General features: G+C 43.8%; 1 protein-coding gene across 2 annotated transcripts in view; it reads right to left on the bottom strand.

The window, feature by feature from the left end:
- The window catches only part of LOC118880860 (ubiquinol-cytochrome-c reductase complex assembly factor 1), a 95,101-nt gene that overhangs the window by 4,077 nt on the left and 69,246 nt on the right, over nucleotides 1-21,778 (bottom strand). For both annotated transcript variants that reach the window (XM_036824952.1, XM_036824953.1), the window contains 2 exons: nucleotides 6,381-6,458; nucleotides 319-432 (listed from right to left, as the gene is read on the bottom strand). In XM_036824952.1, the coding sequence (XP_036680847.1) occupies nucleotides 319-432; nucleotides 6,381-6,458 (192 nt within the window). The remainder of the gene's footprint in view (nucleotides 1-318; nucleotides 433-6,380; nucleotides 6,459-21,778) is intronic.

Here is a 21,778-nt window from a genome sequence, read left to right as displayed (position 1 = left end):
GGATCAGTATAGCACTGCGCACACAGCAGACAGCTGAATGTGCAGTGAATGAAAGACAACAGGTTTATAAAAGCAGCAGACTTCTCGGTGCCCTTTATTCTTCTATTCCTACTCCGTGACCCCTGACCTGGCTCACGGCTGGATCCACAGAAGGTGTTCTTGATCAGTGCCCACTGCTGACATGATCTGGTCAGAATTCCCTCAGACTGGACTCTGGGAATTCAACCTCTCATGATCCTCTGAAAGTCCAGCATCCACAGACCTCAGGAAGGACCTGTTGTCCAGGAGGCTCTGGAGGGGAGAGGAGGGACTGCTCACCTGTTTCCTCACATACTCCACCAACAATTCAAGTTGTCGAGGGTCTTCACATTTCTGGTTGAAGAAGGTTCTCCAGAGGGCAGCAGCCAGCCCACGATCATCTGAAAGGACCCCCTAGAATACACAGCACAAGTGTTCTTCTGGGGCATATGGCAGAGCCAGGATACAAAAGCTGGGGATACTGTGAACACGCTAGCAACACAAAATCAGCTCAGAGGGACCTTACAGATACCATGAGAGAAATGGGGCAGCTACTTGGTAGAGCTTGGAAGGGGACTTCAGAGAGCATCTGGTCTGACCCTTTCATTTTATACAGGGGAAGAACATGGGACCCAGAGGGGCCAAGTGACTGGCTAATAAGGTTGATACAGAGATGGGGCACATGTCTGATGGACCCTCCTAGGCCACAACTCCCTCTACAGCCCACCCAGGCCCAGGCAACACCTGAGAGGCAGAGAAGAGAGATGGGAGCAGCAGTGGTTCCACTGCCATCCACAAGGAATGGGCCTGGAGTACTGTGGGTATATATTTCTTCCCAAGAACAGAGGTGAGTGTAGGTTGCACCTTCTCCCCTGGTCCAAGGACACACATCTGCAAGGCAGCTAGCTCTTTAGCGATGAGAGCCAGGTACCGTGGCCTCAGTGTCACCCAGCTCTGGGCTGGCTATGGCTGGCCCAGCCTCTCCCTGCCTGTCCCTAAGCAGAGGAACAGGCTGTTCAGCAGGATTGCCATGGGCCACAGGGGAGCACTCAGAGCCTGTGTGTGCCTAGCATTGGCTGTCCTGGCACAGAGGAGAGAGAGCTCTGTTGGGAAGCCCAAATATCACAGAGGCCTTCATCCTGGACTAGGACCATTTTCTAACTTGGAACTCTGAGGAGGGAGAGAGGAGGGTCTTGCTTCCTGGGCAAGGGTGGCTAAAGGGAAAGGCCCTGAGAAGTTGCTCTGTCCAGGTGCCAAGGTAGTGTACGGAACCAGACAAAGTGCTGACTGGGGCTTGGAAGTCAGTTAGAAGACGGGATCAAGTCCTGGCCCTGCCAGTACCAAGCTCAGAGACGGTGGGCAATTTAATAAAGCTGAGTCTCGACCTTCTCATCTATTAAACAGAGACTAAAATGCCTGCCCTACTTACAGCACCTTTGAATTATAAGAGATAACGTAAAGGTGTTTTGTTAAGTGTAATATGTTAGGTACAAAGATTAGGAGCTTGTTTTGGCATGCAGCTGTGAATACAGTTGAAACAACAGTGAGATCTGGGGATCAGACCACCTGAGTTCAAATGGCAGCTCTGTCACTTGATAGCTATGTGGCCTTTGGAAAGCCACTAGCCCTTCCTGAGCCTCAGTTTCTCACAACCTAAACAAGCAAAATAAAACCTATCCCACAGAGTTGTGAGAATTAAGAGACAATGGCCATGAAAGGCTCTGTAAGTGGTAAAGCATTACACAAAGAGCCAGGATCACTTATTCGATGTCATGCTGTGGTCTGGCCCCCGAGGCACTGCAGTACATGAGGTCTGGCTTTAGGCCTGCTGCCAGGAAGGGCCATGTCCAGTATGGGGTACTGACAGTTTGGTGGAAAAACCATCCACCTGTCCCAAATGCCCCCGGCTAAACACCCCTACAATTCCAAGAGACTGTCCTGGCACAATGGCTGAGTCGGGAAAACCAGCTTCTTCCGGCAGATGGGGACAGGAGCCAAGGACAAGCTCAGGCACATCACTGTTCTCCAAGCTATTTGCTAACACAACAGCCTGCCTGTGTCTGAAGTGCCCTGGGCACATGCCGGAGTGCTGCTGGCAGCGACTCACATATGCTACACGAGAGGTAACAGGAGTGGGAGCGAGTGTTATAAGGACTTAGAAAATGAGCCCAGAGCGCAGGACAGCAAAAGCCCCGGGAGCCACGGCCTGCCGCAAACAGGCAGCCTTGGCGATGGGTGAGATGGCTGGGAAGGGCCAAGTCCATAATCAGTCAGAAGGAAAAGGATGACTCAGAACTCAGATTAACAATGATAGCAACCTGACTGTTCCAGACTGTCAGAGCTCCTTCACACACCTGGCTCCGATGGCGAGGTATGGCAGGAAGAACAGATGCTATTACCCTCGTTGTAAAGGTAAGTGCACTGAGGCTTAGAGCTTCTCTAGCTAACTGGTGGTAGGTTTGGAAACAGAATGCACTGGTGAGGTCAAGGGATGGCGCTGACTGGCTCTAGTCAGGATGCGGTACCTGGCACAGAGTGGGAGTGCAACACAAATGGCTGAATAAATCAACGAACCCAACTGCTGCCTTCTTTCCACCACACTTCTAGTAAGTCAGTGAAAACAAACTGGTCTGAGAGAGGAAGCGGGAAAGAAAAAGGGGTGCCTAGGAGGCAAAAATTAGTTTGCATAGCAATTTTCCCACAATCTACTGGGATGCCTACTTGTTTTCCCTCACGCTACAAAAAAAGCATCCTTCAGGAAATTGAGACACCTAGGTCTAGAGTAACCGAGAGGCAGCCAAAGGGACTGTCCTGGCCCTGGAGGACCCTGGTTATAGTTAAGAGTTTAAAGTGGTGGAGCCTCACTCAGTGAGGGCTGATCTGACACCACTACGTGCTTAGCATGATGGTAAGAACACAGAGTCACAGTGATACGGTCACAGCTCACAAGCCGCTTGCAATCTAGTTGAAGGGACAAAGCTAGAGCACATCAAACAGCAGCACAGAATTAAATCCTGGAGAATGAACAAATGCTAATCTGTACAGGAGACTCTGAGGAATAGTCAAGACATGGATGGTTCCTCAATCTTCAGTCTTAGCTTCTATGAAAACTCCTCAGAGACCCTCCCAGTCCACACTAAGTACACCCACCCCGTTATTCTCTATCACTGTGCTCTATTTGTAATTAGATATCTATTTGCTTGTTTACTTATTTACCGCCCGTCTCTCCATTAAGAGATAAGCTCTGGTGTGAAAGAATCAGACCATGTTTGTTTTATTTACCAGCATATCCCCAGTGCATCACACACGGTAGGCACTTAATAAATACCTGTTAAATGGATGGATGGATATTGAAATTCAGGGTAAAAAAACACAGACCTAGAGAGGTCAGGGAAAGCTCTGTGGAGAAGGGGGCCTTAAGAATGGAGACTATTTGGAGAGCTACAGCACATTCTAAGCAAGAGAGAATAATATTAGTTCACTGAACATTTACAGAGAGAGTGCCTACAAAGTGCGAGACCCTGAAATCCTCAGGTTCAAAGCTGACAGCCTCAGCTACTGCCCCCCACACCTGGTTGTCCAGGACAGCCTCAATCAGACACGGCATATCTGTGGAGCAGTGAGGCAAATGGTCTCACTCAGAAAGAAGGTTACACACTGGAGGGCCGTGGGAGATAAAGGTGGACAGGACATGTCACAAATGGGGACAGTTCACAGAAGGCCTGGAAGTTCCATGGAGGAATTTGGACCTAATGAAGTAGAAAACAGGAAGGTTCCAAAAGTGTTCAGGGGTGGGGCACAATCCAAGCAAGATTCTAGGAAAAGGGTGCTGTAGAACAGCACTGTCCAATCGAACTTTCTGTGATGATGGAAACAGTCTACAGCTGCACTGCCCAACACAGTAGCCACTACTAGCCACACACAAGTACTGAGCACCTGAAATGTAACCAGTGTGACTGAAGAACTGCATTTTCAATTTTAATGAATTTAAATCAAAACAGCCACATGTGGCTAGTACTAGAAAGCACAGCTCTAGAACCTTGTCTTGTGACTGCTGGTGTGGCCTGCAGAATGGCTGCACATCCCCTACAGCTCGTGGGCCACGCAGAATCGTAGGCCTCACCTCAGACCTGCTGGGTCAGAATCTGAATTTTACCTAGGACTCCAGATGATCTGCATGTACACTAAAATATAAGAAAAACTGTTCCAGAATTACACCTTTAAATTACTTGGGGAACTTTTACAACTACAGATGCCCACCTACAGTTAAATCCAGAACTTCTGAGGGACAGGGCCCAAATAATGGTATTTCTAAAGTGTCCCAGGTAATTAGTCTATTTCCCAAACTTTCCCACTCTGAAAAGTCACCTGGTGTGCTTGTTGAAATACCAGGCCCCACTCCCGTTGAATTGGAATATTTAGTGCAGTTCTCAATAATTAGATTTTAAAAGCACCCCAGGTGACTCTTGCGCTCAAGCATGTGTCTAAGATGGCTCTGCCAAGATGGATTTGGGATGGGGGGACAGAACATCTTTATTAATGTGGGTAAAAGGAAACAACTGAGCCATCTGCAATAAAGACCGCAAACAAACGCTAAGAGAAAGAAAATTATATTTCTTCAATTCTAAGCCTCATTCTTTTATATACTGTAAGGTTTCTGAAATCAGAATGTATCTAATTTAACAACTGATGCATAGATTTAAGCAGTGTTTCTCAATTCCCATCCCACAAAGCTCATATTGAATTAATGATGTATGCAGTATGCAGTCTTAATTGCTCTCTTATAACTGAGGATATTTAGTAGACTGGGAATTGGGAAACCTCAATTTTAACTAGTCCTATGACCCTAAGCAAATCATTTAACTAAATTTTTTTGTAAGCTCATGTCCTGGCTTTAATTATTATCTTCAGAGTGATAACATTTCCTCCAGCCTGAACTCTAGGTTTCTTACTTTCATCCTTTATGCATTTCTTCCCTTCTTCACTCTTCACCTGCCATGTGCCAAGCACCATGCCAGGCAACAGAAACACAGAGTAGACGCTGCAACTACACAGGAGAGATCCTCACCCAGTGGGGTGACAGTTAATGCTAATGCAGCAAGTGCTGTGGAGCCCAGGAAGGGCAGAAGCCGTTGAGCCTGGGGAAAGTTCTTGGGCCTGTGTCCCAGAAGGGGTGATGCTTGCATTAAATCTGAAGGTAACCACAAAATGAACATAAAAGCACATGGTTTGTTAAAAAGATGAGGTATGATGAATCCTGGTGGTATGCATACAGGTTCATTACACCATTCTTTTGCCTTTTCCATGTGTCTGAAATTTCTATAACAGTTGAGGAGAAAAAGATGAGAGAGATGCCACAACATGGATGAATCTTGAAGACATTATGCTAAGTGAAATAAGCCAATCAGAAAAGAACAAAAACTGTATGACTCCACTTATATGAGGTACTTAGAGTAGTCAAAACCAGAGAGACAGAAAGCAGAAGAGTGGTTCCCAGGGGCTGGGGGGAGGAGAGAATAGGAGAACAGTGTTTAACGGGTACAGAGTTTCAATTTGGGAAGATCAGGAAAAGTCCTGGAGATGATGGTGGTGATGGCTGCTCAACAATGTGAATGTACTTAATGCCACTAAAATGTACACTTAAAAATGGCAAATTTTATGTTATGTAAATTTTACAATAAAAAATGAGATAGATCTAAATGTTCTCATGTAGAAGGATACCCAAGATATACTGCTCAGTGAAAAAAGCAAGTTGCAGAATAGTAGTATATGCAGTGTAACTTACATTTGCATGAAGGAAATAAATACATAGGTGCTTGTGTATGCACGGGTAACACTTATAAGGACACCCAATAAACTATTAACAAAGTTTTCCTCTGGGACAGAGAATTGGGCAGGAGAGGAAAGGGCCCTTTTATTTTTTATTTCAACCATTTATGCACAGTTTTATGAATTTTTTAAATAAGTATGTATTGCTTTTATAATTAAACCCCCCAAAAAAGTGTGTGATTTGACCGTGATGTTGATGTGTGCATGTCTTCCTCTCTCTGAACGCATCTGGGGCTGAGACTGTGACTGATTTGCCTTTGTCCCTCCATCCAGCACTCCACAGGCACTCAATAAATGCAGACTAGTTGAATGATCTGACCATATTACATAGTGCTTTCTTTCTCAAGTACTAGGCAAACTGCTGGGCACACTCATTCTAGTTGCTGAGTCAGTGAAGGTGAGGAAACAGTAAAATACTAAGCCATAATGGCAGGCAGTGATGGTGGCCCCTGAAGCTTCTCTCAGAGGCTCTCATCAAATGCCTTTGTTGGGGGAGGCCATTGTTCTGCCTAAGGCTTGGTAAATAAGCTTACCTCATCATATCCCAAGATTGCCACATAGAAATTATTTGTCATAAGCATCATGTTCTTCTTCAGGATATAGGAATTAACCTACAGAAACAAAATGGCAAAAACAAAAGTATGAAAGAAAGGAAAAAACCAAAAAGTATGATTTTTGGCTCTTAACTTAGCAGAACAGAGAGAGAGGGCCCCTAACAGGTCAAACTGCCTGTCCATCCTCATTTCCCTGATCTGTCAGGACTCTCCCCAATTTGACAGCTTCTTTTAGATTCTGGTCCCAAATTATACAAAGCAGTAACTCAGTTTTATGAACTGAGCCCCAACTACACGTCGGGCTTTGTGCTAGATACTATGAACACAAATTAAAAGAAATGTTTCTTGACTGGAGGAGCACACAGTCTAGTAAAAACAGACATGTAGAAAATAATCACACTGCAATGTACTGCCTCATATTCTATCCCAAAGGTGGTGAGTGATAAATACATTTTAGTACAATGGTCTCCACTTGGTGAGGCTGGGAAGAATTCTCTAGGAGGTAATGTTTAAGTGGACCTCAGAGGAGGAGGAGTCTGACAAGAGAGGGTTGGGGGGAGGAAAGAGGACATTCTAGACACAGGGAATAAGCTGTACAAAGTGCAGGGGCAGGAAAGAAAATGGGGAGTGCCAGGGAGGGCGAATGGGCAGGAACACTGGAAAGGTAGGTTGGGACCAGGTTAGGAAATGTCTTAAGGGTTACTCAAAGGAGCTTGTTGTAGTGAAAGGACAAAAGAAGGAAGTGGTCAGAGGTGGGAAGAGGAGGAAGAGAGGCAGGGCTGTGAGTGAGATGCTGAGGAGAAAGGTGGGCCCCTGAGGCTGTGGACAGGAGGGGAGAATAAGACGGGCTGCAGAAGTAAGACTGTTAATGTGAATGGACTGTTTCAGAAATGCAATGCCAGTGAGACCGTGGAGACTCAGGTAGAACTCCTCTCAGAGAATAGCCAGTGAGCCTTCAGAACCTAGAGTGCAGTTCACGGAATCTCTTCAATAGGATAAAACTTTGACCTCCGGGAATATGCGAAAGGAAAGGGTACCGTATTTCATTCCTCTCTGGGATCCCAGCAGAAAACCTGGTGTAATGTGTAATACATAGAAAGGACTCGTTGACTATTTAAACTGACAAGTTTTAGAAACACCCCGAAGTCATCTGGAACTTTACATGGAGAATAAGATTTGTGCTTAACAACCATGACCACTGCCCACCATCATCACCTCCATTTACTGAGCACCTGTTATGGGCCAGATGCTTTATGGACATCATCTCCTCTAACTGTCGCCGGGGCTCAGAGAGGCAGATATGCTATAGTCATGCTTTTAAAGACACAGAAAACTGAGACTCAGACAGGTGAAGTGACTTGTTCTAGATCCCACAGCAAATTAGTGATAAATCCTCCAGGTCAGTCTGAATCCAAAGTCCATGTGCCTGACATTCCGTCAGGTTCCTGCCTGCAGGAAGATAATTTTACTTTGGATCATAAATCAAATACTGAATGATTTCATCCTGTGGTTCACAACTGGTCTCTGAAGGAGGGCAGAAAGGAGTAGTGAAAGGATCTGGATTTAGTCAGAAAACTGGGTTCAAGTCATAATTCTGCTGTATACATAGGACGTGATCTTGGGCAAGTCAAGTAACCACTCTGAGTCTATGTCCTTGTCTTTTAAATGCCCTATACAGAGGGCTGGTTTGTAGAGCAAATGAATTAGCATGTACTTCATTCACTCATTCATTCATTCACTCCACAATGTACACTGAAAGCCTTGGTAATAAGCTGCAACGTGCTCTGCAAATGCAAGGAATTATGAGTAATACCTTCTGGTTTGTTTATATAAAACTAAAACCAGCTCCAATACTTTATAGTCATGGACAATTTTCAAAAAGCGAAAGAGAACTGTGAAGCTCAAGACTGGAAAATGTGAGATTGGATGCAGCTGCTTGTGTAATCCATGACCTTTCCCACCCCACCTTCACCCTAGGCCAAAACAGCCATCCATCCTCCGTGTTCCCAGAGCTTTCTGTCTACACTTCTCCTGGGCACACAACACAGTTTAGAGTTGCTTTTGTACCTGTCTCTCCCACTAGTTTGTGAGCTGCTCAAAGGTCATAAGAAACTCTGTCTGATGAATCTCAGCACCCCTGACACCTAGGCCAGGGCCTGGTCAGAGCAGGGTTTAAGACTGGCATGCTGATCACTGAATCCTCACAAGGCCTGAGTACCACACATAGTGTGTTCTATCCAATAATATCCTTTTGTTTGTTTCCTTTTTTTACTGCTGACTACCTTCCATGTTTCTGAAATTTCAGAACTGCCAAACTTCTTACTGCACCATCTTTCAGAATGGGCTAAGGTAAAAGAAGAGTCAAGGAACAAGCCAGAGCTAGAGTTAATTCCTTCTGTAATGAGAGGATGGGACTACAGTCCAGCTCTGTTGATGCCCATCTTGGGGCTCTCCCTACTCCCACACTAGTCGTTCTCCTAACTGTGCAAGAAGAACCAGAGCCACAAAAGGACGATGTCAGAGAAGTCAAGCACAAAGGCAGCATCTCTCAGAGGTAAGCATTCACTGAACCTGCTCAGCAAAGCTGGCTTATACAAGCCAGTAAGCTTTAGAGCTGGAAGGGCCCTCAGAGATCACCTAGCTCATCCCTTTGAGGAAATGGTAAACTGAGACCCAAAAGGGGAAGGGACTTGTTCTCCAGGTCACAAGAACCTGGTTTCTGGATGAATGCTTTCCCTATTTCACCATCTGCAGGGCATTTCCAAAGATCACCAACACATTAATCTGCAAATTTCAATTCCGGCTTTCCAACAAGGCTCATTTACATACAAACATACTTTCTCCTCTTGGGATGCACCTGCATTCTGGCTGGCTATTGCCCAGAAAGAATGGAGAGCAGGAGTAGAATTCCTTATTATCTGCCTCCTGGTCCTATATTCTAACTTCAGTGACCTGGAAGCTGCCTCTCCCCCTCACCTCTAGCTGAGAGATGGCAAGCTGCCACAGCTAGACATGGTTTTCAGATATCATCACCCAGGCTGGATTAGGTCATGAAAAGGGCCCTTCCTGGAAGAGGGTGGAAGCTCCATCAGTGCAGACACATGATCTGCAGGCAACAGGTGAGGGTAAGTGAGAGCAGCTTCCTGAACTACTGGACTCGCCCTGAAGGGCCCTTCTAGCCAGCCCAGCAGCCAAGGGGAGCTGGATATTCCCTCTGGTGAACCTCTGTTGTGATCTTATTCCCTCACTTAAGCTTTTGTTTGCTGGTGCGCAGGTTCTGTGTCCTCACTGCCAGATAATTCCATATGGAGCACCCTGCCCATGAATACACAGATGGACAAACCGGATGAGAAACTCTCCCCAGTTAGCATTGGGTTGTTCTCTTATTAAGCTCTTATCCTTTCCATAATGCTTTGCTTTTTATTAAAAACCCATACATAGGGCTTCCCTGGTGGCGCAGTGGTTGAGAATCTGCCTGCCAATGCAGGGGACATGGGTTCGAGCCCTGGTCTGGGAAGATCCCACATGCCGCGGAGCAACTAGGCCCGTGAGCCACAACTACTGAGCCTGCGCGTCTGGAGCCTGGGCTCCGCAACAAGAGAGGCTGCGACAGTGAGAGGCCCATGCACCGCGATGAAGAGTGGCCTCCGCTTGCCGCAACTAGAGAAAGCCCTCACACAGAAACGAAGACCCAACACAGCCAAAAATATAAATAAATAAATTTTTTTAAAAAACCAAAAATCAAAACAACAACAACAAAAAAACCCATACATAAGGGGTTTCCCTGGTGGCGCAGTGGTTAAGAGTCCGCCTGCCAACGCAGGGCACACGGGTTCGAGCCCTGGTCCAGGAAGATCCCACATGCCACAGAGCAACTAAGCCCATACGCCACAACTTCTGAGCCTGCGCTCTAGAGCCCGCGAGCCACAACTACTGAAGCCTGCGCGCCTAGAGCCTGTGCTCCGCAACAAGAGAAGCCATCGCAATGAGAAGCCCTCGCACCGCAACAAAGAGTAGCCCCCACTCGCCGCAACTAGAGAAAGCCCATGCACAGCAACAAAGACCCAACGCAGCCATAAATAAATAAATAAATAAACTCTATTAAAAACAAAACAAAACCCATACATGTAGCACCACCACAAGGAAAAGTTTCCTTTTATATCAGTTACTCATATTTTCCCATTTATTTAAGCTATTAAAATTCATGCAGATATTTATAAGCCATCAGGATTTTGGTGACTGGTATTACTGAATGTTTAATAATAAACTAAACAGAAGAAATCAGAGGGTTAAATGATGACTGCAATTCCTGTAATGACTTAATTAAATTTTTATTGAGTACATAAACTATGATGTCATTCCTAGCCAACCATGGGTCTGCTTTCCTAGCATGTCACAGGGTGGGAGCACTCAATAGGAGGCGAGGCTAAACGAGCAGCAAGTCTCGGCCGAAATGGGGAGGGGAGCAAGGCTCATGTGGCACACTCAATAAATTATCCGTTCATTTTTAAACAAAGTCCACAAGTTATAATATATTTGCCATGCACTTTTTATTACATAATAAAAATGTTACCTTAAGGATTACTTAACACATACTACAGATGTTATAGCAGAGGCAGGCACAAGGGGCAAAGAAAACAAACATGAGCAGGCCAGGGACAGGTCCTGGAGTTTACATCCCAGGGGGAACAGCACAGTATATTAAAAAGGGAATGCAAAAATGGTCAGGGAGGGGGGAATACAAGGGTTATGGGTCACTAATCAGCAGATTAATGAATGAGACAACCAACGGGGAACACAAGTAAAGCAATAATGAATCTTGCAAGGCACATGTTTAATTAATGTAGTATATTCTCAAGGAGGAGTATTTGCTTTAAAGAGATGCCAGTTCATTTGAGGCCAATTCGCTGCCCTCTTTCCCCTTTTCCCTGTTGCTGCTCTTAAAGACATTATGTGACTGCTTAACAGAGGAACCAGATTATGTGGACGGAGGGCCTGACGGAGGATCAAGTTTAAACTCCTCTGTGAGCTCTGTAAGGTTTTTCATGATCTGTTCTTGGTCGTCTTTCCTGCCTCACCTCCTCCCACCTCCCCACTTTTATCTCACCCTCAGTCAGAGTAAACTATGTGCAATTTCCACAGACATGTCATGCTCTCTTATAGCTCTCAAGCACACTGCTGCCAGGAATCCTTCTCCCTTCTTTATCCACTGGGATGCTAACTCCTTCTTATCCTCTAAGACATAACTTACAAATTATATCTTCTGAAAAGCCTCCTCTCTCCCCAGTCTACAAAAGTGTCTCAGAAACAGTTCCCATAATTCACTGTTTACCATGTGCCAAGAACTACGCTAAGAGCTTTATACATATGAGCTCACTTAATCCTTCCCAGTGACTCTCTGAAATAGGTGCTATTACTGTCTCCACTTTAGAGAAGAGGAAACTGGTGTTTGGGAAGGTTAAGGTTATACAGCTAGGAAATAGTGGGTCAAGATTAGAATACAGAGCAGTTCAATTCCATTGCTTATCTATGTTGGAACAAACACCATAAATAATGTGGCTGCCCTTTCATATGCCCTATACCTCAGGTTACCTGTAGAGGCTGGGCGAATGCTACTATGGTCTTGGGTAAACACAACGCAGATATTCCCGATCACAATGGTAGCTAGAGATGGGCTACGAGATGGGTGATCAGTGGCCAATTACTAATACGTCATACATTTCTAGCATAAGCTAAGCCCCACTCCTGAGTAAACTGGAGGGAACAAAGTATAATTATGGTGTAGGAGGGAAGAATGGAAGAAGGTTAGTATGGGTAACACAAGAACTGATGAGAATGAAGATAAGAATAAACTTTAAGGCTATTGAGGCAAAGCTGCTAACAGTAGCAGGCTAATAAGGATTTGTTGCAATGAGTGAATGATAAAGCGTGCCTAGAGTTGCTGACTGAAGCCTAAGGAATATATCAAATTCACCATAGGGCTACAACGCAGCACAAAAGATGGCAGGTCAGGTTTTAGTTGTCTTTCTAGGGGTTAGTAATGACATCAGCAACACTTTGCAATGTCAGCACCATGGGCTACAGTCACTGCATGCATGGCAATAAACTAGTGTGCACTGAACATCAGCCAGTCTATTTAAATTTAATGTTAGAAATGAGCTCACTGTGCAACATTATATGAAATACACAGAAACGGGTGAAAGTAGATAGAAAGAGAGAAGGGCACATGGAGAGACCAAATACACATGTGTGCATGTAACTCACTCGCATTATGACTAAAAGACCTACTGAGGATCCTTCAGCAATGATCACAAAATACAACAAATAAAACTCTCTGTGTGCGTGCGTGTGCATTTGGTAGGTCCAGAGAAAACTGTGTTAACACCAAGAAGAAAGAAAAGGAAAAATAATAAAATATGAAAAGATGGACAATTTCTTTTCCTTTTTTTAGAAAATGATGTGAACATATGAGTATAGCATGTTCCAGCTGTGATGAAAAGCCAACCTAAACAAGGCATGAGATAATCCTTACATCTCATTTTAATAAATCACTTCAAACTTTTAATGCACCAGAGAGGCTTGCTACATTGAAAGGCCTTTAAAAATACTTTTCCTTATTATTTATTTATTTATGTGTTTTGAAAGTCCCAGTTTTATTGCTTGGGATCTGAATATTCGAGATCTGCATAGCTTGATAAGGTCCTGAAAAACAAGGTACGTGGTTGTAACTTTCTCAACCTTAATTTCTAAATGGTTACAAAGCACAGGAGCCTTTTCCTCAGGCTTGGAAAACAGCAAAGCAAGAGATGGCTGTCCTTGGAAATTACAGTCATTTACCCTCTTAACAAGGCATTCAAACATATCAGTAAGCCCGTAATCACCTTGAAAAGAAGCTGATGAGGTATATTAACGTCCTGGGAAGATCAAACTATCACGCCAAGTTCATTTTCTTCCATGCCAAGACATACAGCTAAGAGGGAGATAGCTCTAATCTACTCTGATTTCCGAAGTTTTTGATTGCATCCCACAGGACAAGTCTCATGCGCTGTTGTGCCAATTCTATAAACAAGGAAACAGAAGCTCAAAAATGTTGAGTAACTTGCCCCAAAGTCACACCCTGCTTGTGTGCTAGCAGTGTTGGAATTTTTATCTCAGACAGCTGGCACCTCAATCTAGTGTCTTCTCTACACTGTCACACCTTTCTGCTTCTGACGAGTCATATCAGAAATGGAGAATCACATAAGCAAAAATTGCTAATTTCAGTACGCTGGAAAACAAAAGTAAAATGGAAATGACCCTGAAGTGTTGAAAAATCATCCTAGAAACTGAGATGAGATTCAACAAGGTCAGATGCACAGTAGCATGTCTAGGCCAAAATAAATAAATAAGTAACAGGATGAAGGAAGGGTCTGACTACGTGGTCGTAATTAAGACCTAGAGCAAATCCCTGATCATGAGCTGATAAATGAGAAATGTGAAAAGGTAATCATAATTGAATACATCAAAAGAAATGCAATATACAAAGCTCAGAAAGTTTTCCTTCCTCTATTATTGTAATAGTCAAGAGTCTTTGTTTTAGCTACAGTACTTAAGAATAAACATGAAGAAACCAGAGGAATTTCAATGAAGAATGTCAGATTGGAATGATCACATTGGGTTGGCACTGGTTACAAGCCAGGACAGTCGATTCTATGGCCAACAGAAACACCCAGAGGCCGTTCCATGGGTTGGCCTGGTTGCTTACATCATCAGCCTCAATGGATCAGTAGATCTTGGAAGTATTCTGATACTGTCTAAGGTGAAAATCACTCACTCTCTCAGCATCCCTTCCTTAGAGCCTTCCTACTCCTCTCCAACTCCATGTGAGTTAGTAGCCTGCTGATCCTAGAACCATGTCCCCTCATCACAGAGAGGGGCCCAGAGTCCAAGCTAATCTAATGAGACTCGTTTCTGAGTAGAAACATCCAAAGATAAAAGACAGCTAAAATTGGATCATCCCAAAGAGATTACTAAATTCCTATTACTAATACTAGGATCCCTGAGCTTCCTTGTATCTTTCCTTCCTGAGGCCTGCTGTTAAACTCTCCTTTCCATTCTGTGAGCTTTAGTTAGCCCCCAATGAACTCCTTTGTTTGCTTAAATTAGCTGCAGACTCTGTTGCTTGCAATCAATGGATATACTGTCATTCATCAACTCAATAAAACCTCTCCATAATAATAACATTAGCTAACAATTAACATTTGTTGAATGCCTACCATGTGCCAGAAACTATATTAAAAACTTTATATGTGTTATCTCTTTAATTTTCACAATAATCCTAAAAAGGGGGTGTTATTGTCATTTTATAGAAAAGGAATCACTCCATTTTCTGTGAAGTCTTTCAAGCTCCCCAAAGCTTACTGCTTTTTCCTTCCCATGGTTTTTAATATTTCCACCAGGAAGATGCACTGTATTATTTTAATAATCTGTTTACAGGTTGCCCCCTCCCCCCCCACTGCATTAGAGCATGAGCTCCTTGAGGGCAAAGATGGCACACTGCTCAGCACATGTCTGTAGAATGAATCGATATAATATTTCCTGTCATAATTACCTCTTGTATTATTGATGCCCACGTACTTTTTACAAATTTTAAGAAAGCTCCCTGAATACAAGGATTTGGGAAGGGGTTGAGCAACTCTGTATACATGCTGCTACTGTTTTCATGGTTTTCAAACACAACTCTGCTCTAGCCAGAAGAGGTTCAACTCCTGTCCTTTTAGTCTGTTTTCACACGGCCTCTGAAACTCCACCCCTCTCTCAAAGCAATCTCTTCCACTGAAAAAAGTTTCAAGACCACTTCTAGTTCCACTACTACCATCTAATAGAGTTCTAGATTTGGAGGCAAAATACATACACAAGGGAATTCCCTGGTGGTCCAGTGGTTAGGACTCCACGCTCTCACTGCGGAGGGCCTAGGTTCAGTCCCTGGTCAGGGAACTAAGATCCCACAAGCCGCACGGTGCAGCCAAAAAAAAAATAAAAATTAAAAAACAAACAAACAAAGAACCCAAAATACATACACAAGCAGTTTCAAGTAAAAAGGAGACTTTATGACTGAAAAGAGAAGGAACTTCATGATTGCCAGGGTAAGAAAACACAAAGTGGGCAACTGAGTTTTCCTCTCTCATTAGTCACTCTAACAAGATAATAGCCAACTAACTCTCTGATGTGAACAGATCAAACATTAACAGACCTTTGATCCCTGCCTGCTCTATAACAAGTACTATGGAAGAATAATTAGGAAACTAAGAAGTGCTTTTCTGCTTATATTTCCAAGTTTAAGAAAGGACTTAATGCCCTGCAAACAAGTGCCAATGCATGAAAGTTTTGATCAGGATTTGCTTTTCTGTCGTTAAATACAAGATTTGGAAAGTGAAAACAGTCTAACTTATTAATGGTCACCAATGGCCAATAAGCAAATTAGAACCAATTAGCAAGACAATTATCTGAAGCATAAGCAAAGGATAATTCCATTCACATCTACTAGGATGGCTACAATTTTAAAAAGAAGAAAAAAGAAAAATAACAAGCACTGATGAGGATGTAGAAAAACTGGAACCTTCATACACTGCTGGTGGGAATGTAAAATGGTACAGCCGCTAGGGAAAACAGTTTGGTGATTTCTCAAAAAGTTAAACATAGAATTACCCTATAACCCAGTAATTCTACTCCTAAGTATATATCCAAAAGAATTGAAAGCTGAGATTGGAACAGACATTTGAATGTTCCTATCAGCATTATTTACACTAGCCAAAAGATGGAAACAAAGTGTTTATCAACAGATGAATGGATAAACAAAATGTGGTATATACATACAATGGAATATTATTCAGCCATAAAAAGGAATGAAATTTTGATATATGCTACAACATGGATGAACCTTGAAAACATTATGCCTAATGAAATGTCAGACACAGAAGGACAAATATTGTACCATTCCTCCTGTAGTAGGTACCTAAGATAGGCAAATTCATAGAGACAGAAAGTAGAATAGAGGTTACCAGGGTCTGGGGGGAGTGGAAATGGGGGAGTTATTTAACGGGTATAAAGTTTTTACTGGGAATGATGAAGAAATTTGGGAGATAGATAGACAGTGGTGGGACTTCCCTGGCGGTCCAGTGGTTAAAACTCCACACTTCCAATGCAGGGAGTGCAGGTTCGATCCCTGGTTGGGGAACTAAGATCCCAAATGCCACGGGGTGCGGCCAAAAAAAAAAAACAATCCTATGATAGACAGTGGTGACAGTTACACAACATTGTGACTGTATCTAATGCCACTGAACTGTATACTTATAATGGCTAAAATGATGTTATGTTATATATATTTCACCACAATGAAAGATAATTCCAATTACAAATGGTTCTTCCCACACAAGTATTTCAGTCTGCGACTTAACCATGTGTATGTATATATTAAAGCCTCTCATGATACTTCTCGATTTTGAGCAGTAGTGTCATGAAGTAATTTACGTTCCTTGCTAGACCATAAGCTGTCTGGGTGCAGAATTCTACATTGTCTTGCATGCATTTGATAAGTATATATTGAGTGCCTACCATATTCTAGGCACTGTGGTACATGCTGGGCATAAAAGATGAATAAAACACAGAACCTGTTCTCAAGAAGTTTGTAATCTCATATGAAATGACATACAAATGATTGTAACAACATACTGTATGTAAAAAATGGCAGTGGTGAGTCTGGGGGCTCAAAGGCTTCAGAGATGAGGTAACATTTATTATATTGGGTATTAAAGGATGACAGGGATTTGTACTTTTTAGACAGAAAGAATAGTATGTGTAAAGCCACAGAGAGGGGAACAACTACAGCATCCTCAGAGGAAAATCTGTAACAAAGAGCTCATGATGGGACGAAGCAGAAGGTAGAGCTGAAAAGGCAGTTTACGTTTGACTGTAAATGGCCCTGAATGCCACATGAAGGAAAGACAAAGAAGAGTTCTTAGCATAGGGAAGCTGCACGGATAGATTTGTTGTTACTGTTATTTCACTGAAGTATAGTTGATTTACGAAGCTGTGTTAGTTTCAGGTGTACAGCAAAAGTGATTCAGTAATATATATATTACTGAATATATATATATGGATAATTAACAATATATATATTCTTTTTCAGATTCTTTTCCATTATATATTATTATAAGATATTGAATATAGTTCCCTGTGCTATTGGATAGATTTGTTTTTGAAAAGTAACCCGGGACTTCCCTGGTGGTCCAGTGGTTAAGAATCTGCCTGCCAATGCAGGGGACACAGGTTCAATTCCTGGTCCGGGAGGATCCCACATGCCGCGGAGCAACTAAGCCCGTGCGCCACAACTACTGAGCCTGTGCTCTGGAGCCTGCGAGCCGCAACTACTGAGCCCATGCACCGCAACTACTGAAGCCCTCGTGCTCTAGAGCCCAAGCACTGCAACTACTGAGCCCGCGTACTGCAACTACTGAGCCCATGTGCTGCAACTACTGAAGCCCGCATGCCTAGGGCCCGTGCTCCGCAACAAGAGAAGCCACTGCGATGAGAAGCCTGCGCACCGTAACAAAGAGTAGTCCCTGCTTGCCACAACTAGAGAAAGCCCGAGCGCAGCAATGAAGACCCAGCGCAGTAAGTAAGTAAGTAAGTAAGTAAGTAAATAAATAAATAAATAAATTAAAAAAACGGGAAAAAAAAGAAAAGGAAAGTAACCCGGCAAGTACAAACCATAAAGCTGGGGGAAGGATCGGAGGCAGGAATCCCAGAGGAGGCTGCTGCAATGGCTCAGATGAGAGTTGGTAAGAAACTGAATTAATGTTAAGTGGCAAAAGGAATAAAGAGGAAAAAGTCCAGCAAGATCAACAGGATTTGATTATGAAGTGAATGTGGAGCAGAAGGTGAGGCCATGACTCGCACCTAATCAGACTTCACTGAATGCCAGCTGAAAAAAAGAATGCAACAGTTATACGCAATCATAAGCTGATGACTTTCTGACCCTGGCAGCGCTAAGCGTAGACAACCAGTCTTGTAGGGTTTTAGCAGTCACGGTGCCCTCAATGTCTCCTATGTTGTGGTAATGGAAAATCTTACTTGGACAAGATGTAATATGAGCAAGATGTGTATTTAGCTTGAGCCTGCGGGCGTCTCCAGCAGAGCAGCAGTATAGCACACCAGGGCCTAGGAGCCTGAGCCCCTTTCCTAGTAATTTGTTCACCACATGTCAGTGGCTGTCATTCCTCTGGGTCCTCTGCATTCTACCTGCAGCCATGAGGTCTGATTTCTGTCATCAAGAAGATGCTGACACACCTAGGTTTCCAGAGACACTTGCAGGCTCCCAAATGCACCCTGGACCTCATGACTGTATTTATAAGTGCAGAAAAGCTGCAGGCACAACTTTGCTTTTTTAATGATTTTCTATTAAATTTAGGCAGACTGCGGACAGTGGAGAACTAGAGGATGCTTGCTCCCCATCAATGCTGGCTATCTCAGATGCACAGACATATAACCAAACAGCTGAAAATGGATAATTAACAAGTTTGAGAGTTCTTTGCGAACAGAGCCTGGGCACTGTCACTTGTCCTGGGTGCTGAGGATCTAAACAACCTAGAGGATCTAGAGGCAACACTGAGCTCACAGGCCCCAGCCAGAGTCCTTTCCCACTCAGTGAATTTAAGACAGACATCATGTTACCTGGGCAGCAACATTTTCTCAGACGATGCAAAATCTAGCCCCTTCCCGGTCTTGAGATTGGGAGCCCTTTTATCAAACAGACCTGAATTCTCCTTCTCTGCAGGAATGGGGAGCAAAAGAGATGGGAAACGCTAATTAACTGAATCACACATGTTAACTGGTGACTCCAGCTGGGCAGAGGAGGTCAGACCAAAATCTATAGCCCCAAACAATAAAGTGGATATTTCCATTGTTCTGTAGGGATCACAGAATGCTTGTCTTTTACTGCTGTTTCCTTACTGCTTACTGTTCAGCACCATACAATTTCCAAAATACTGACCCTGTGGTAATCTGAGAAAGAAGCTGTTCCCTGCTGTAGAGATGAGGAAACAAAGGCTCAGAAAGGTCAGATGACTCGCCTAATTATCACTCAGCTCATAAATGCTCTAGATGTTTACAGAAACAATGCATTCTGACTCCTGGTCCAACATTCTTTTATGACTCAAACAGAATTGCCATTCAGCTGATAGCTTATAGAATCTTGTAGAAGCATCCTGGGAATGGCTGAGCCTGGATTCTGGGTAGGAAGGATATGATCACTCCTGCTCAAGTAATGAGGAAGCCAAGGGTGAGGCAAGCAAGGAGTAGCGTCCGAATACCCCCTGAAAATGGAATGGACACTTGGCCTTATGAGCTCTGAGAGTGACCCCATCTCTATAGGGTAATCCTTTTTTGTCCTCTTTTTTCTGTACAATGTTCTTAAAAGGGTAAGCATTTTTTTAAAAAATAAATTTATTTATTTATTTTTGGCTGTGTTGGGTCTTCACTGCTGCGCATAGGCTTTCTCTAGTTGCAGCGAGCGGGGGCTACTCTTCATTGCAGTGCGCGGGCTTCTCATTGCGGTGGCTTCTCTTGTTGCAGAGCACGGGCTCTAGGCACACGAGATTCAGTAGTTGTGGCTCGTGGGCTCTAGAGTGCAGGCTCAGTAGTTGTGGCACACAGGCTTAGTTGCTCCGTGGCATGTGGGTTCTTCCCGGATCAGGGCTCGAACCCGTGTCCCTTGTATTGGCAGGCGGATTCTTAACCACTGCACCACCAGGGAAGCCCAAAGGGTAAGCATTTTATAAAGGAAAAAGAAAACTGCTGCTGGAATGCTGTATCTGTTAAAGAGATGCTCTCTCTAGTGATCTGTATTCAAGTCCCACTCCAGCCTAAGAAATATTCTGAAATCTAAGCAAATTCTGGGCCCAAGCAGCTCCACTTCCCCACCTTGTGACTCTAGAAGACAGATCTCTGAGTCTCAGTTTTTCCATTCAAACTATGCAAAATTGCCTTTCTTTTTTCTTTTTACATTATCACATGAGATAAAAATGCTTAACAATAAGTAGTAAAGTTTATACAGCAAACACCTATCTCAGTCCCAGGTACTATTCAGAGAGTCTCACACATGATAGCTCATTTATTCCCCACAAAACTGTAAGGTGAGGTAGGTAACATAGCTATCCCTATTTTACAGACAGAAAACTGAGGCACAGAGATTAAGACTTTGCCCAGGGTCACACAGCTGGGGTGGGACCTGAGCCCAAACAGTCTGGCTTCAGTGCCCATGTGCTCTCAAACACCGTGACACTGCCTTGGAAGGGAGGTGAGAAACCTGACCCACTCCTTCACCTGAGCCGGGGGCCTGGCAGTCTCCGTCCCTCCCTTCAGCACCTGGGGGCTGCCTAGTTCCCTGTGCCATCCTGCCACCACTCTCAACCCTGCTCTGGGCCAGCTTCTCCGGGAAGTCTGCAGCTAAAACAAAACAAAATGAAACAAAAACCAGGTGAACTCTATCTTACTTGTTCATCTATTTAGTTTGGAACTTAATCTATGAAAGATTCAACTTCATTTCTCTTCTTGGCAAAGACTAGATTGTAAACCCTGTAAGATCATTTCTCTATGGCATACGCTCTACCAGCAGCATTTAGGGATTAGCACGTGGTGAGAGACCAAAATGTTCCTTGAATAAATAAATGAATGAAAACAATCCTTAACAGCGCCATACAAATTAATAATGCTGCTGGACCTCGAGGAAAAAAAGAATTCAGTAATGCCTTCATCATTCAACAAATGCATATGCGTGCTAACCACGCACCAAGCACTGCTCTGGGAGTTGAGGATACAGCAATAAACGAGAGAGAATTCCTGAACTCCTAGAGCTTACATTCTAGGGAGGGAGGAAGGGTCACAATAAGCAAAATAAAATATATAGGATGCTAGATAGTAATTTAGTGTTACCCTAACCCTGTCATTCAAGGTCCCTAAGATTGGAAGTGCCTGTGTCTAGTGTACAGATGCGGGGATAGGGTGGGAGCCTGCTGCTGCTAACAGTTGGCAAGCACCGACGTGAAGGTAGGGAAACGACTCAAGGACAGAACCAGGGATGTTTGATGGAAACTTTACTACAAATTCCTGAAGGACAAGGCCACATGGTCCCATCTGTGTCCCCAGCACATAGCAGGCACTGAGTGAACACTTCATGATGGTACAGGGCATCTGGGGACTGCAGCAAGGGAAAATGGGAAGCCCCATGCCTCCATATGTACCACTCTGCTCTGCACTGCCATGCCAGATAAGAAAGGGTCAAGGCAATAGTTGAGGAAAATTAATCAAGAACAAATATTATTCAGAATATACTTTACCCA

This window comes from Balaenoptera musculus, chromosome 15, assembly GCF_009873245.2.
Source record: "Balaenoptera musculus isolate JJ_BM4_2016_0621 chromosome 15, mBalMus1.pri.v3, whole genome shotgun sequence".
NCBI lineage: Eukaryota > Metazoa > Chordata > Mammalia > Artiodactyla > Balaenopteridae > Balaenoptera > Balaenoptera musculus.
The sequence above is the reverse complement of the archived record's forward strand: the minus strand, read 5'-3'. Positions and strand labels throughout refer to the sequence as shown.